This window comes from Lissotriton helveticus, chromosome 2_1 (assembly GCF_964261635.1).
Source record: "Lissotriton helveticus chromosome 2_1, aLisHel1.1, whole genome shotgun sequence".
Lineage (NCBI taxonomy): Eukaryota > Metazoa > Chordata > Amphibia > Caudata > Salamandridae > Lissotriton > Lissotriton helveticus.
Genome location: NC_136059.1, coordinates 1181709539 through 1181728137, shown reverse-complemented (window position 1 = coordinate 1181728137; position 18599 = coordinate 1181709539). Strand labels below are relative to the sequence as shown.

Genomic DNA, 18599 nt, shown 5'->3' with positions numbered 1-18599 from the left:
TAAAAACATTTAAACAACGAAGAGACCGTGGCAATTTCTTTTGAATTATCCAATAGATTTATTGAAATTGACAGCACCAATAATGAAATATTCTTGTCAGTAGCGGTCTGTTGTGCGAATAGTTCCAAGGCAGCAGAACGCGCTGAAATGTAGATGGCACGAAAGTGATGTCTAGCAAGTTGCCGCCCAGCAAATAACGGCGTGGGGCGCCGCGGGGGTGAGTGAGTCCAGTAGGCACCACAGCTATTCTTACCGGCATTGCAGAATTACTGCTGGGGACAATGCCTGTGCTGTAGCAGGGTCACAGCAGAAACAAAAAGGATTCTGTTGAAGATGTTGTTGGTTTTCAATTTGAAAACAGTTCTGGTGTCAACTGCTATGCTAATGTAGTGGTTAATGTTTTGTTTTCTCTAGAAAATGTAAAAGAGGGGGAGGCAGTCCAAAGTTCCGTTAAAAGGGCAAAGGAAAGGATCGGTGGTTTGAACTATCAGTCAAAAAGGGGAGGGGGTGCAACAATTTTTCCTACCGGGTCACACTGTGCTTTCACCGGAAGTGAGGTCTGCAGGATTCTAGTAATTCAAAGTGAGGCTGGCGCCGACGTCCCGTGGATACAGTTTCGTCACTCCACGGGTGATCATGGCAGTCATTCCCCATCGGGGGTCGGAGACTCCCGCGGCTCCTCTAGAATCTTCAAGGTCGTGGAGGACTACGGTGGTGGAGTCAACCAGTGACCGGGCCATTTCTTTATGCTGGGCCCGCTCTTGCCAGGTCGACCGCCATTTTGAGAGTTCGGTAGCTACTGGCGATCGCGGGGTCAAATGAGCGGACGGGCTCCACCCTGCCGGGCGAGACGTTGCAGCATGGCCACAGTGGAAGAACTCTTTTCCGGGCGCCTGGAGCGCTGAGGGTGCAGCTGGGAAGCCTCCACTGGGGAGGCGGGAGAGGCCTGTTCGCACCGTCTCTCCCTCCCAGTGCACCCCACGGCGTCTCGCTTGAGATTTGTTATGGCCGGACCAGGCGATGAGGACGAGGGGGGGGGGGTCGGAGGCATGTGCAAGACATCCCCCCCCAGGGTTGTTGCAGCAATTATACAAGAAAGAAGAAGTGTCCCGTCCGTCTTCGGGCCGGGCTTCCGGTAGATGTCGGCCGGACGCCCCTGGCCCCATGAAGGGGTTTCTTGGTTTATCGGCTGCAGCCGGATCCCGTCGGCCTCGGCCCCCCGACCGTTGGTGGCCGGACCGGAAGAGCATGTGGCGGGACTACCTGCAACTCTCAAGGGCCACCGCGGCCGGACTGGGAGAGAGAGGGGAGGGTCGAGGAGACATTCCCCCCCCCTGCAACTGTTCAGCGTTGTAAAGGCAATCCCCTGGCCGGGTCCCGCTGGTCTCGGCCTCTCCTCCGGCTACACCCTACGTTAGGATCTCCTGGCCGAGGCGTGGCAGCAGTACCTGCCTTATATGGGCTGCTCCCGGCTGGGCGTAGCCGGAACCCTGCCTCACCTTGGAAGTTTCCAGAGTGGGGGCGGATGTTCTACTGACTTGCATTTTCCCTAGTCTATCGATTTTTTTGGCGTGGCAGGCGGTGGGACAGCGAGGGGTGATTTGGTTTCTCTTACTGTTTTTCTGGTCTCTCACCACTGGCATATTTTAACGTTTTCTTGTTTCTAGGACATTAATAGGTTTTATCATTACGTTATGTTATCGTTTCTTTGTTCGTTGTTTAATAAAAGTTCATGTTCATCAGTGGCCTACTGATTTTCGTTTTCCTATTCTTTTCTTTCTAGGTTGTTTCATGCTAAAGTTTCTGTTAACAGGATACAGTGATCACTTCGTTATTATTGCATATGTCCTTTTCACTAGGGGTGCTCTCTGGTCGGGCCAGATGACGTATGTCTAGTAAATGGTCCGGGTGAAACAGGTGCATCAATCAGTGGGGAGTAGATAGGCATGACAGATTACAACGGGGGAGAAAGGTCCGCATTACGTACCCTTTCACTACTTGCAAAGATTTTCCTACGTTTATTTGCAAACAGGGAATACCTCCAAAAAGAACTAATTCCCAAACAGTCAATGTTCGGACAATCAATCAATCAATGAGGAATGAAATAGGTATGACGTGTTAAAGGCTTGCGTTACCTACCCTTCACTATCTGCAAAGGGAGAGAGAATATTCCTCTTCTTCCTCGTTTGCAGGCAGAGAAGATCCTTAAGAGAACCAACTTCGAACAATTCAATGCTCGATTCAAACAATCAACAAGGGGTACTGTGAACACAAATGAACGCCGCTTATGTACATACGCATTGCTATTTTCAACAGGTTGTTCCTAATGTTTCTATTTTAGCGAGGTGAAAAAGAGATCCCATTAGTGGCCTACTGATTTTGCTCGATTCCTTTTGTTTTTTTACACGGTTTTTCGCTATCTGCAAAGACTAAACAGAGTATTGCGACTCTGTGCTTGTTTGTAAATAGAGAATGAACCAAAGAGAACAATCAATCAAATGGAGAGAGAAGCAGGCACGACGGATTACAAAGGGGGCAAAGGGCTGCGTTAACTACCCTTCACTATCTGCAAAGAGAGAGTACTCCTAATAGAAATGAGGGGTGGGGGGCAGCATTCAAAGCAGATCAGTGTGCATAAACACGAAAATGTTTTTACTTACCACGTACTTGACATTCGACAGCTTATGATATTTGCTATTAAAAAACCATTGAAATTCACTGAAAAAACCATAGGTTATAGACCATATATAGTTAGGAATTAGCATTTACAAAACCTTGAAAATTCACTGAAAAAACCATAGGTTATAGACCATATATAGTTAGGAATTAGCATTTACAAAACCTTGAAAATTCACAGCAAAAACCATAGGTTAGAGACCATATATAGTTAGCTGGACATTTTATTGACATAAAACCAATGAAATTCCATATATAGTTAGTTGCACTAACTATATATCGCGCACCCGCAATCCACTGCTGATGATGTCACATATTACATCATTCATGACATGGTCAGTGACATCACTGATGACATCACTGATGACATCTCAAATGACATCACTGATGACATCACTGATGACATCTCATTTGACATCAATGACCACATCACTGATGATATCATTCATGTGACAATACAATGCATCTCCTCACATTTTAATATAACCTCTGTTTCACCCAGTGTTAAAAAGAGTATAATTTTTGAAACCATTGACACACCAATACTAGTTACTACATACGCACTCACTGATTGCTACGTCTACACACACCTTCACTCATTCACCCATACAATCATTCATACATACAATCACTCATCTTTACAACACTATCATATGCACTCATACACCTATACAGACACTCACAGTCTGCCACTCATCCATGGAGTTACTTACACACCTAGTCAGTCCTGTAAAGAATCAATAAGACTTCCATTTTCTTGTCTATACAGTTAAACATAGAGCACCTTACATTTTCAAACATGTACTAACACATACTTACTTTCTTATACAATCATTGATACAAGTACAGATTGATCTGCACAGAGTCACACACCTCCCAGCTAGCCACACACACACTCAGTCTCCCATACAAATACTTGGGCAATCAATCAATAACCCATATAGTTACTCATATAGCTACTGATCAACACATGCAGCAGTTTACAGAACAACAGACATAATGATGCACAAATTAAGACAGTTTAGTCACTAACCCATGCACTCAGTGAGAGACATTTAATCACTCACTCATACATTCAGTCATGCACCTACTAAATCCTTCGTCCAGACACTTATACATCCACTCATTCTTCAATATGTAAGACATATTTTAACTTTACAGAATTATACAGTCACTGGATGTAGTCATCAGTGATGTCATTTGAGATGTCATCAGTGATGTCATCAGTGATGTCATTTGAGATGTCATCAGTGATGTCATCAGTGATGTCACTGACCATGTCATGAATGATGTAATATGTGACATCATCAGCAGTGGATTGCGGGTGCGCGATATATAGTTAGTGCAACTAACTATATATGGAATTTCATTGGTTTTATGTCAATAAAATGTCCAGCTAACTATATATGGTCTCTAACCTATGGGTTTTGCAGTGAATTTTCAAGGTTTTGTAAATGCTAATTCCTAACTATATATGGTCTATAACCTATGGTTTTTTCAGTGAATATATATATATATATATATATATATATATATATATATATATATATATATATATATATATATATATATATATATATGTGTGTGTATATATATATATATATATATATATATATATATATATATATATGCAGAGAAAGGCCCCTCCAGATATATATATGTATGTATGTATGTATATATATATATATATATGTATGTGTATATATATATATATATTCAGGTAAGTCTCTCCCCAACAGAAAAGAGAAGCAGCAGCCACGAGGGGAAATGTAAGGAGGGGCTTTATTAAAATAGAAAACAGCAGTCTGGTGGCGGCGAATGCATTTCGGCGCATTGGCCTTCCTCAGCGCCCAACACCTGACAAAGTCTCGAACAGCCAACCTGCCGCCCGTTGTTAAAAGCGCCACTCCGCTCCTCCCCCATGCGATTAAGCTCACCTGTTGCAGTACGACTCATGTCTGCGCACCACAACTGCCAGAATGCAACATGTTTATACACTCCAGGCCGGTGTTGTGGGGAAGGGTAAAGATTGTTCCAAAGTGGTGAAATAAATCGGAGGCGAGGAAAAAAGCAGCTGGGTTTATGAATGCTGATGCGGGGTTGTTTCATTCGAACAAAGTCTCTCCTTGGGCCCCCTCAAACTGTCAGTCCTTCAGGCAGGTCGAAAATAGAGCAGGGGCATGATGCCCTAACAGAGGTATATTCCGACCTCAACCACTCCGATCATCCTGCGAGAGGGACGGGTACCGGATGGATCCATAACTGGAACTGTAGCGCGGCGCTGTGGAGCTGACCAGAGAAATCCGGACCCTTGACGACAGGGGCTTGCTGCATGCGCTTCTGGCTGTGCGCAGAACATATTCAGGTAAGTCTCTCCCCAACAGAAAAGAGAAGCAGCAGCCACGAGGGGAAATGTAAGGAGGGGCTTTATTAAAATAGAAAACAGCAGTCTGGTGGCGGCGAATGCATTTCGGCGCATTGGCCTTCCTCAGCGCCCAACACCTGACAAAGTCTCGAACAGCCAACCTGCCGCCCGTTGTTAAAAGCGCCACTCCGCTCCTCCCCCATGCGATTAAGCTCACCTGTTGCAGTACGACTCATGTCTGCACACCACAACTCCCAGAATGCAACATGTTTATACACTCCAGGCCGGTGTTGTGGGGAAGGGTAAAGATTGTTCCAAAGTGGTGAAATAAATCGGAGGCGAGGAAAAAAGCAGCTGGGTTTATGAATGCTGATGCGGGGTTGTTTCATTCGAACAAAGTCTCTCCTTGGGCCCCCTCAAACTGTCAGTCCTTCAGGCAGGTCGAAAATAGAGCAGGGGCATGATGCCCTAACAGAGGTATATTCCGACCTCAACCACTCCGATCATCCTGCGAGAGGGACGGGTACCGGATGGATCCATAACTGGAACTGTAGCGCGGCGCTGTGGAGCTGACCAGAGAAATCCGGACCCTTGACGACAGGGGCTTGCTGCATGCGCTTCTGGCTGTGCGCAGAACATATTCAGGTAAGTCTCTCCCCAACAGAAAAGAGAAGCAGCAGCCACGAGGGGAAATGTAAGGAGGGGCTTTATTAAAATAGAAAACAGCAGTCTGGTGGCGGCGAATGCATTTCGGCGCATTGGCCTTCCTCAGCGCCCAACACCTGACAAAGTCTCGAACAGCCAACCTGCCGCCCGTTGTTAAAAGCGCCACTCCGCTCCTCCCCCATGCGATTAAGCTCACCTGTTGCAGTACGACTCATGTCTGCGCACCACAACTCCCAGAATGCAACATGTTTATACACTCCAGGCCGGTGTTGTGGGGAAGGGTAAAGATACATATATATATACACACACACACACACACATATATATATATATATATATATACATATATATATATATATACATATATATATATACACATACACTCAGTTCATTTACTGGTATTTACATTTTGTTTAGTGTTACAAAAAATTACATCCTACAGCCTTTCCTTTCAAACTCCATGCATCTCAGTAAGAATTTCACATTGTTGACTTAAAAAATTCCTCTCACTGTGCAGTTAGATAAAGATAAAGTAAACATCAGTCCCCATGTTAAAAGAATAAGCAGCAAATTGTAAGAAGACATAGCTGGACATTTGACCTCTGTCTTTGAAGCAAAGGAAATTTAATATAAATATACTAAGGTTTTCGCGAATTACCAAAAATCAGCTGGAGACCCACAGTTTGGGAAAATGCTGTTCACAATAGGAAAGATGTTTCAAAGGGACATCTTCCCAGTTGCAAATCATTTACCACCTCAGTTGTCAGTAAATAATCAATGGATTGCAACCACAACTGTTGTTGCAAACCACTGATGGATACCTTTATGATTTACAACTAGGTAGGGAATGCACTATGACCCCCTTGCTATCCTTTATTCGGAATGGAACGCAAAATAGGTTTAGTTTAGAGAAATAATCCACTCTGTGATCGCAAAGCATATGAATTTGAGAAGTGCAGGCTATGCAAATATAAAATGTGCCAAGGTTCGTTCATTTATTTACGTAAAATGTAACTATATTTCAGACTTAGACCAGACACTACTCACCCTACGTAATTCTTCTGGTTGCCCTGGACCAACAGCTTCAGAACCCTCTGTAGACTGTTTGAGGTTTCGAACTTCCAACTGGGCAGATTTCTGTCAGCAACATACAAAGATATGTGAATAAACAGTAAGAACAAGCTATACTGTAAAACAAAACCACTGAATATATGAAAACAATCAGAAAAGGAAATGTAACAACCTTTCAAGATATTGCCTAACCTATGTAAAATGAAAGAGTGTGAATTTGTGGATGCCTAAGGACACAAAGTAGGTGAATTTCATTGCTCACTGTGTACTTTTGTGAATGGCTGCCTTCAGGCCACTACTGAAGCTCTGCCTTTGTATGGAGGTTTGTAGCTTTTATCGCTCATGTAGTATTCAATTGAATACTAAAGCTACTAACCCAAAACACTGAATAACATCTTCAGGATGCCAGAAAAGGAGTAAACAAACCAGCAGTCTAAAGCTCCTCACAGGTGTGAATAGGGCAGACTGTACCACATGCCTGAATAAACAGTTGTCATTCTTTATTTGCTAAACACAAGTTGCTGACTATGGTGATGCTACTGTAACCCTCATCTGCGCATCTGGAATGTGATCAAGTAGTTACCATGAGATGCAGTGCCCACCTCTCTTCCAGAGGCTGTCAGGACCGTAGCAGATTAAAAAGGAAGGCATGCCACGTTTACACTTTTCATTACAGCTACAAAGGGCTCAATACTCTCTTGGAAAATGTGTGAAAACGTGTTACATTAGTGTAAAGTTTTAAGTCCTACAGATGTCCCTGTTCTTCCTCTTTAGGTCAGCCTCAAGAACTGACTTCTATATTAACAATGTTATCAATGAATTGAAGGGTCACCTACTTATTTTACACTCTTTCAACCACTGACTAATTTGGGCACGCAAACTCTCACAAACCCAGAATAAAATCCCCTCCCACACACAAACTCAACAAGCACAGATGTGACAAATTAAAAGAATAAAACAAGAAAAAAGAAAACATACTGCAGTATAATCATGTGGGGTATGTACTTGCAAAATAAAAATATGCTTAAGAAAAATGTATACATATCAGTGGCTGGCAATCTTGGAAGGCTATTGTGGTGTTTAAAATGCAATGTGATAACCACCCTGTTTTAAAACTACAAGGATACCCTAGGGACAATACCATTATAAGTTGGAGGCTAGGTTTAGGAGCAGTGGCCACTTGAGCTACAACACACAGCAGATTAAATGAGCAGCAAGCAAGTGGCCAATTAGCACTGTCAGGGGAGCTGCTGGGCACTCCAATATATCAATAATATAGCCTTATAGCCTGCCGTAGAGAGCTATACCGGCTATTAAAGGCCCTCTCCAGCGTTAAAGGCCCCGAGCCGAAGGCGAGGGCCTTTAACAAGGGAGAGGGACTTTAATAGCGGTATAGCCCATCTACGAAGGGCTATAAGGCTATTAGAACATTCTGCCACTAGAGGACCGAATGTTCCAACAAAAAAAATAAAGCCTTTCGGGAGCGTGAGGGGATTGGAATCCCCTCAGGTTCCTTGAAGCCTTTGTTCACAGGCAGAGCTGTGAACAAAGAAACATTGGAATGTTGGAGCTCCAGGCTTATACCAGCCATTATAAGCCCAGAGCACTCCATTGTTTTCAATGGAGTTCCCAACATTCCAATGTTTTAATTAAAATTAAAGACTGGCCAACCAACTGAAGCGCACTAAGCTTATGGTGAATGTTGCTAATGAAACCGGTTTCTTTTTGTTCCAGAGAATAATTTGCAATCAAAAGAAAACAAGCATTTTCAATGCAATAGGTCTCGCATTATTAAAGTTTGAGCTATTGGCATTGGCATTGCTAATAAAAATGCAACACCAATAGCTCAAACTTTAATAATGCGAGACCTATTGCATTGCAAATACTGGTTACTATAGAGCGTGTGCTGTTATGGCCAGAACTGCTGACTTTGGAACCAGAGTCCGAGTCCTGGAGACGCCTCCACATCCTGTGATTTTGGGCAAATCACTTACTCCCCTGTGCCTAAAAAAGAATCTAGCCTTGTGTAATGTAACTCATGCTCATGTGAAGCGCTCCAGTGCCCTTGAGCTGAGTTTGTACTATGTAAAACTGCAAAAAGAAAACAAGCATTGGTTTTCAAAATACATACATAAAATACTGTCATTTACAATGCCAATAGCTCAAAGTCTCTCAAATGTGAGACCTATTGCTTTGCAATTGCTCGTTAAAAATTAGAAATTATAAAGTGGGTGATATTGAGAACTTCATAAGTAGGTTAAGATCCTACATCGGGAAATGTTTCTTCTATTAAATGCTGTCCATATAACACTGAATGATTTAAATTTGGATATTATCCTGTGGTCCTTATGGTTGTGTTTGTCAATTTCTCTGTCCTGGATGTGTGATCTAGGGAGTGTGACATGAGTCAGTCTTCTGGAGTCGAGTGGAAGGTGTATCGCCCATAATCAAGATCTTTCTTTTGCCGGAAGTAGATCATGAAGTGCGTATTTAATGTGGCATATGTATGGATGTAAATGTTTTATCCACCTGCTTATGAAGGATCCAAATTGCTGGATGCAGTGATGCAATTACCTAGTATACTGGTTTTCAACGACACAATTTATATCAGAGCACTGTTCAGTTTCTTAAATTTGTTTCCTAACAAACAAAATAAAACACGTCAAAAAGGTGTTACCCATAACTTGAGCAAAAGGGGTTATTCTATTGAAAGAGAAACAAATCACAATAAATAGGCAATGAGTGTACTTCTTCTACAAAAGCCTGAAAAATAGGTTTATGTTTCTTAATAAATGTGTGAATATGTGTTTGTTGGAACACTACTTTCAAAGACTGTGTTATTTGTCAATATTTTTTCATCAGCATGTATCATTTATGCAATGCCAGTGATACTAATAACACGTTATATTAAACACGTGTTCTAATAAAAGCAAATCTATTACTGCAGGCCAAATGGGAAGCACGTGTTATCACAACAGCACACTGTAACCATGGCCAGACTTCCGCCTCATTGTCAAGTTCCTAGGGAAACTCGAAATGTTAAGAGCTTGCCTCCTGACCGCGCCCCTGCCCCTCTGCCGAGGCCCTACCCTGCCTCCCGGGGACGGAGGTGTCGTCAGGAGGGCCTTGGCACCGCCGCTTCTAAAGCTTCCCAGAACGGGTGGAGTGGTTCTACCAGTCGACCAATAAAAAATTATACATATTCAGGTAAAGTATGACTTTTTATCGGGTTCTTGGGCAGATGGTGTTTTTCGCCTTGGCTGTTAGTTCTACTGTTTGCATTGGCTAGCTAGGTGCAAGGTTGTTGAAGATGAAAACACCTTCGCTGCCAAAGGAAACTTGCATGTGCAGGGTTTCATGGGCCCTAAATCAACGGAGGGAAATGTGCCCCACACTCCTGTTGTAGTTGTAAAATCAGGTGCAGTGGGGCCTTCAAACCACTGCACCTGATGCATTATTGACAGGTACGACCCGTTCCCTCTATAAGGTTTAGATTTCAAAAAGCAGTGGAGAGGATGTGTGAAAGAAGAAACCCACCCCCAAATATCCTCATCTGAAAGCTGTGCTTATATGAAATTCCCCAGCTGGTTTAAAGGGGGCATTAGTGATCCTTAGTGACTATATGGGCCGTAAAGAGTAATACACATGATTTAATAATCACTATTATTGCAGATTCTGGCAGCACCTTGCTGTTTTCACATCTTCGGAATCAGACAGCTCATAGAAGGACCACAAATCTTGTATGTACAAGTGCTTGCAGTGTGATGCCAACTGTGTCTCTATGTACATTCCATTCTGTTATCCAAGCACCAAGTATTTTTTTTATAAACAGTGATTGCCCTCCTATGTCCTTCACGCGGCGACCATTTTTTGACCACAGTGTCTTTTAGCTGTATTAGTGCCCAGCAGTTTCCATTCTGGACCACGAACTGCTGGTGTCAAACCTTTGCCATTAGTTTACGGCCACATGCATAAGGTTACCTGGTACGTTCAGATCACCATGACACCGGGTTCCATTTCTGGGCTTTGCTTTCACCAATTAATGTCTTCAGGTGTGCTACGACAATCCAAATTCAAGTTGAAATGCACAGAGACTACACTGCCCAGAATGTATCGATTGTTAAAGAAAGCCCAATTCTAGAAAATGGTGCCCCAGATAAGGTGCTTCTGCCTACAGGTTAAGGTCTTTTGTTATTCTGTACACAAGGGAGGGCGATCGCACAACAGCACGCAGTAAACAAGTGGCAGTGAAAAGAAATTGTATACATTTTTTTTTAAAAACACGCCCACCAGATGGCACAGCGAGCCATCTGGTTTCCATTATCGCGCCCGTGTCTGGGCACGATAATTGAAACCACATGGTTGGCGGTGCGCGTAACAGACACCAATAGGCCAAGGGCGGAGCAAGGCGCCCACCTTTGGCCTATTACGTGCTCTGTTTGAAAAAAACAAGCAATGAAAGGCCAATAGCGGAAGGCGAAAGGAAAAGCACATGCGTGCGATTCCAAGCTCCGTTTCTGAACCCCGCACAAAAGGACTCTCGCCTGCGCGAGCACTGCTGCGTAGTGCAACGAAGGGCGCAAGCCCTAAAAATGCATGCATGCATAAATTGGGCACTACCGCAAGGACAACCTTTAGGCTCTGAAAGTTATATTTTTTGCAAGCTCAGCTGAACAAACAAGAAGCCAACCCTAGAGCTAATCAACAGATGTGTTGTATGCATGAAACACCAAAAAATAAATACAGATCCAGCGAAATGCTGTCACTCACAGGGCAATGAACTTAGTGGCTAAAGAAGGCAGAACCTATGCATCATCTTATATGCGGTCAGCTGGCAGAAACAGAATATGAATGACTCTCTAACAAACCAGTGAGTGAAGAGTACTGACATGTCCCTCTATGTACGCCTATATTTGTACTTTTCTGAATTTTCTGACTGCTAGTGCCCTGCAGAGATCTAAAAGAGTCAGGTCAGATCTTAAAAGAATGCAATAAACACACAACTAAAACTACACAAAATTATAAGCAGGTACAAAATTACAGTTGGCAACCCAAAACATCCTTTCATCAGAGGGTTTAGCAAAGATTCTCACATAACAAATCTTTTATCCCGAGCTTTTTCTCCAAACGGTAATCAATATTTAAACCCTTAATTCGTGAGATCCATGTAAAAAAATAACTTGCTACAGGATTTATTACAGGATATCAATCCAGCCTTAAACATCGTCTAGCATTTTTTATAAGCTGGAGCTAATGTCTTTTTCATAGTTTTTCATAATAAACTGATCAGAATTATGCCTTCCAACAAAAAACATCATTAGTCTGTCACGATCAGGCCTACTTAATTATGCAAAAGCTACCCAAACAGGTATTAAGTGCAATACAAGCAATCGTTTTTAGCACATAACTTATGCTCAAAGGCTAGGAAGGAAGATCAATATGCATACACAGCCAAAGACCTCTCTCAGTATTACATGGAACAGCCCTTTTTCTGTTCATTATAGAAGGTGTAACTGCAACAAATGATGGACGGAATTCTGAATGATTCAAACATTCTACCCCAGTCAAGAGATCTGGGTTAAATCCATCGTTCTTTTACCCACTGTACCACCCCAGTTTGGACTCAGCCATATGCAAATCAGTCTTGACCCTGTGCCTCATAGAAACAGTCCAGACCGAACTGCTAAGCTAAGTCTTCCCTGAACCGGAAACAAGCATCCTGCGACCGGTTTTGTGGTAGGTCACCCTTCATCAGCCAGGCTAGCTTGAATCCAGTGTTAAAGCAAACACATGATGGACAGCATGCTGACAATGCAACCATTCTCCCCCAGTCAAAAGATCTGGGTTAAATCCATCGTTCTTTTTCCCACTGCGCCACCCAAGGTTGGCCCCAGCCATATGCAAATCAGTCTTGACCCTGTGCCCCATGGGAACAGTCCAAACCGAACTGCGAGGCCAGGTCCTCCCTGGACCAGAAACAAGCATCCTGGAACCTGTTTCAGGGTATGTCACCCTTCTTCAGCCTGGCTAGCTTGAATCCAGTGGCACAGTGAGCAAGGGACCCATGTCTGGTCATACCCATCCCACTTGGGGGGGAAAAGTGTAACTGCAACAAATGATGGTAGGAATGCTGACAATGCAAACATTTTCCCCAGTCAAAAGATCTGGCACAGTGAACAAGGGACCTACATCTGGCCATACCCATCCCACTTAGGGCGAAAAGTGTAACTGCAACAAATGGTGGACGGAATGCTGAATGATTCAAACATTCTCCCCCAGCGAAGAGATCTTGGTTAAATCCATTGTTCTTTTGCCCACTGCACCACCCGTTTGAACCCAGCCATATGCAAATCGATCTTGACCCTGTGCCTCATGGAATAGTCCAGACCGAACTGCAAAGCCAGGACCTCCCTGGACCGGAAACAAGCATCCTGGGACCGGTTTCAAGGTATGTTACTCTTCATCAGCCAGGCTAGCTTTAACCCAGTGGCACAGTGATCAATGGACCCACGTCTGGGCAAACCCATCCCACTTAGGGCGAAAAGTATAACTGCAACAAATGACGGACGGAATGCTGAATGATAAAAACATTCTCCCCCAGTCAAGAAATCTGGGTTAAATCCATCGTTCTTTTGCCCACTGCACCACGCCAGTTTGGATCCAGTCCAAACTAGAATGCCATGGGGAGCAAAAAAAGATGGATTTACGCCCAGATCTCTGTACTGGGGGGAATGTATGACATTGTTCTGCATTCTGTCCATCAATTGTTCTTTTTGCATTTGTCACCTTGAGTGGGATGGGTATGCCCAGACGTGGGTCCCATGCTCTCCATGCCACTGGAGTCAAGCTATCCTAACTGAAAGCCCGAAACCGGTCCTAGGATGCTTGTTTCCAGTCCAGGGAGGACCTCACCTGGTAGTTCGGGCTGGACTGTTCCCATTGAGCGCAGGGTCAAGACTGATTGGCATATGGCTGGGTCCAAACTGGAATGGCATGGTAAGCAAAACAACGATGGATTTAGGCCCAGATCTCAGTACTGGGGTGAATGTATGACATTGTTCTGCATTCTGTCCATCAATTGTTGTTTTTGCGTTATGTACCATTCCAGCACTGTCCATACTCCCTAATAAAAAATGGTCCCCTATGGCCCTCCAAATTAACGCTTTTGTATTGAGGCATGTAATGGGTGAACTAAATCCTAATCGATTATGTTTTAGTGGACACAACTATGGCCCTTAGTTCTAGATTTGGAAATATTGCCCAGACACAGCAGTGATCACAACCCAAGACCTAGCCCAATCCCACAAAAGCACCTCAATAACTGGCATAAATATGCTTGAGGACAGACTGAGATTGAGCTTGTCTAGACAAAGACTATATTAGTCCACAATGCAGGATCCCACAGATTTAATTGATGATTTGTACACGTTGATGGGTAATTCCCTAGCAACACTAGATAAAGTTATTACACCTAATGGTAAAGTTGGCTGCGCCGTCAGAGTAGCGGATATTCATGCCTCACTAGTTGGTGCATTAAAATATCTATTTTATATTGAAACAAGGTAAAGGGGCACCAGGAAGAACACACTCTTATTGTCCAATAAAGAGTGCAGAGACGCCAAACTAGCATCAATAGTGGCTATACAAAGCAAGGATAGTTGTATGACCAGATCTGCAAGGGTATTCTAAAAAAGTGGTATTAGTTCTGCGAATAAAGAGTTGGAGAAAGTAAAATGGGATGCCTTGCTCTACACTGTCAAGCGTAAGACCGCCAAGGAATTCTGGAACATAGTAAATTTAGGAAACATTGAAGGCAGAAACAACATAGAGCACAACATCACTGCAAAATTAAGGAATACACATTATCAATCCCTTTATGGTGTCCTAGATGGTCAGGAGATGCATACAGCTGAATCTATTGTTAAGGCCCCCCAAACAGTGAATTGTCCTCCTCAGGCCAGGCAAGCTATTCTGAGATCACTTTAATGGAAGCCCCTGGGGCTATTGGTAAGATTCCCCTTCATAAGGCTTCGGGGAATGATAAAATACCCAGGGACCTTTATCTCTCAGAACCAGAAATCTGGGGCCCCTACTTGTGGACAATCTTCAACACAACCATGGAAGGAATGCCAATGACTGGTTCTTAGTTTGGGGCAGAGATTATACCTGTTCACAAGAAAGGTTCCCCATTGTTGCCTGCCAACTACAGACAATTCACTTACTTGATACAATGCAAAAAGTATTTGCTCGGGTGATATTAGACCGCTGTAGGAGTGGATTGAGGACGAAAAGATCCTTAGCCAATTCCAGGCGGGGTTCAGACAGTGCATATCTACTATAGACCAAGTTTTTAGGCTGCAAGTCTAATATTGGAAAACTGTAATCCTTAAAGGTGGAATCTCTATCTGATATTTGTAGCACTAAAATCAGCATTTGACCTAGTCCGGAGGGATTCACTATGGTCGGTTTTGGCTTAAATGGGGATTACTTCTTACCTGCGTAATGAGATGAAGAGGTTGCATAAGAACAACTTTGCACAGGTGCAATGCAGCAAATTTGGGGAACCATTTGCTATTGGAAGAGGTGTACAACAAGGCTGCGTGCTAGCCTCAACGTTATTTTGTTTGTATATTAATGGCCTTATAGATTATTTTAACACTACTAACAATAATGATGCACCTAGGCTTGGCTCCTGTAAAGTACCGGTGTTGATGTTTGCCATTGACACCCTTCTTTTAATCAAAAACTCCAATGGGTAATCAAAGGATATTAGATCGTTTAAATGAAGTTTGTGGGATAAGGGGTTTAGAAATTAATGTCACCAAAACCAAATTCATGGTTTATTTTCAACCCATTGCATTCGACACGTCCAAATCCCAGCCGGAACGGCACTCCTCTTAAAAAGGTTCCTATCTTGGATTACTTAGGACTGTAGCGAGTACATGGATTGGTTATTCCATATTGCCAAACAAAGGCTTAAATTGGTACAACATAGGGGTGGGATTGCAAGGGTGTATAGGGGATCTTTTAATACACCCACTATTGATATTTATAAAACTGCAGGCCCTAGGTAACAACTTGTATGGTGCTGAACTATGGGGGCACAAGTCTGTTAAGGATATTGTGCAGGTGGAGAACAACTTTTTAAGGCAACTATTGAGTCTTACTGCTAGCACCCCATTAATCCCCCTTCAACTTGATCTAAGTGTGAGATCAATTGAGGAGGGGGCTTGATTTATGCCACTTTTATTTTGGAGAAGAATATGGACCGATCCTGAGCTGATTTCTTATAGATTGGCCCTGGTAGAGATCTTAGGGCTTCAATGAACGCGCAGAATACTGTGGCTCCACTACATCAGGGAAACTATATAAGTATTGGCAAAGCAAGCATGTTGGATGACCCTGCAGAGGCCTGCTTGGCAGTGTGCAAGGGGGAGTAGTTGAAATGCTACGAGGGGTCCAAATTAACGTACCTCATTACCAGTGCTTCCCTAGGAGCCTTAACAACAAGGTTTATAGGGATAAAAAAAAGTATTGATTTGAGGATTTTCTAGATGATGTTCAACCGGCCCTAGCAAGGAAGCTGCACATTACGTTCAGGCAGGGAACACTTCCTTTGCGTATGTTCACCAATCATTGGAGGGAGAGGCACATGATTCATTGTTCAATTGTCCTTACTGTGGAATGGATGAGGAATCAGAGGTCCATGCCTTATTTTTCTGCTCAGCCTACAAGAAATTTAGGTCCAAATGACGGATTCAATATTGTAGAAATCTATGGACATCACATTGTCAAGAGGCTTTTAGGGTTTTGAAAACAGACAACCACCAGCTTACTGTCTTTTCTGTTACTAAATATTTGTTTTCAATCTGGTGTGTGCAGAAAAGGTCCTTGAGATGTTCTGTATACCCTGATGGGGCAGAGTTTGAGCCCTAGTGCTCGGCATTTGATGGTGCGGTCTGAGAATTATAGGAGGATGTATAATTCATATTAAACGTATAACTATCCTTCTGCCTTCCCCACCTACTCTGGGATATCAAAGTAAATGCGAGTGAAATATTAGCCTCAATGTTTGTGATTTTTCAAAATAATTATTGTAGCTCTGTGCACTGTAGATAAAGCAATAGGTTAAGGCTTGAATGTCCACAAAATAATGACATTCCCTATGCAATATGATAGACACAGCAGACCCCTTTATAATTAGTTAAAGGGGGTTTTTGTCTCAGGAAATTCGTCTCATGGGTGTGCTATTCAAAAAGTGTCTTATTTGTATCAGAGGTAATAGTTTTAAATTGGTTCGTAGCATCCGTTGTAATATATTTAATAAACTTTTATCTGAACTTTTTATGGTGGAGAGGCACTATGCTTTATTGGACAATTAATTTACATGTTTTGTTTTTATTGCAGTACTAAGATTCATCTTGTGACCGCTCAGCTTCTATGAATTGTATTCATTAATGATTTATGGTTCTTAGAACCGAGATAGAGTTATTGAACTGAACGGTTTCTTTTTAAGCTTCATTTGGACTTACCCGAAGATTTCGAATGGGAAGTGGAGTGCTTGCTCGAAGAGCTGTGAAATCAGGACTAGCTCACAACTTGGGCGTTGAATTGCAATCCGCGAGGACTGTGACAAATCCTTGTATTCAGCAACTTCATCCCTAATTGCCTTCGGGTGCACTAGAGCACATTTATCACAACGTAGAAGTGTGTCCAGAGCAAAGGCACCAGGGGAACACCTTGTCCAGATCGAAACCAACATCTGCTTCCTGCATTCATGCCACAGCTTGAATGTGTAATTTTCAGTGGGGAGATTGTTACCTAGCACACTCTGAAAAATGTCTTGGTGTCATCAGAAGTGGAGAGTTGGATATGCGTCGGAAGGTGTGGAAAGAAAGGAACTGTCATCAGCAGGAGGGTTGGTGCTTTTATGCAACTCTGCTATCACTTCCACGGCGGTATAGAGTTGCTGCGGAGTTGCATGACATCACTTATTACACAGAAACGCAGTTACTAATTCTCTGGACCCATAATGGCGCTTTAGGGCTATTGTATGGTGAGGAGCCTGTTTTTAGAAGTATCAATCAAAAAGTAATCGTAAAAGATCAAAACATTATTTTTTTTTAAACTTAAGGGACTGCAAAATATGAACAATGCAGAAAGACTCCCAGGTAAGTGACTTTGTTGAACTCTGTTACAGCTTCCCATTAAGTACTTACCATGCTTTCAATCAATCCATCCTTTTCTGCTAGCTGTCCTTGAAAGGCTTCTTTCTGTTTTTTCAAATCGTCTATTTCTTCACGCAACCTACTCAGCTCCTCTGACTGAAACCCATTCATCTGTGAAGAATCACTAGGTGAACTGTGATGCTGAGTATCTTTGCCTAGGGAAAAATACTTTTTTTAGCTGCTGAAATGCTGACACCTGAACATTTTGCAAAGTCTTTACATTTGTAAAGTGACTCAAATAAGTAAATAGGAGTCTGAAATACCCATAATACATTTAATTTCGTGCTCATTTTTGTAATTGAAGATAAACAGTGTACTTTTGTTGTATTCACTTTTCAACCAGTAAATCTAAACTTCACTAAGAATTGGTACTAAATGTTAAAGTTAAATGTTTATTTAAAAAGCGTCCAAAATAGAAATTCATATAGCAGGAACTTTACATAGCTCTTGGATTTCTGCACTTTTGTGTTTACCTGGAGGCACTTGGAGACTGAGCAGGAGTTGTCACGTTTTTAAGCCAAGTCTTGTATGCCATTCACTGTCCATCGCAATATGAAGGCTAATTCTCTTGACTCACCAAACAATGAATCAGC

At 42.7% G+C, this 18599-nt stretch overlaps 1 protein-coding gene across 6 annotated transcripts in view; it reads right to left on the bottom strand.

The window, feature by feature from the left end:
- Positions 1 to 18599, bottom strand: part of USO1 (USO1 vesicle transport factor) — a 515242-nt gene that overhangs the window by 65761 nt on the left and 430882 nt on the right. For all 6 annotated transcript variants that reach the window (XM_078676053.1, XM_078676052.1, XM_078676055.1 and 3 more), the window contains 2 exons: positions 17998 to 18161; positions 6755 to 6844 (listed from right to left, as the gene is read on the bottom strand). In XM_078676053.1, the coding sequence (XP_078532179.1) occupies positions 6755 to 6844; positions 17998 to 18161 (254 nt within the window). The remainder of the gene's footprint in view (positions 1 to 6754; positions 6845 to 17997; positions 18162 to 18599) is intronic.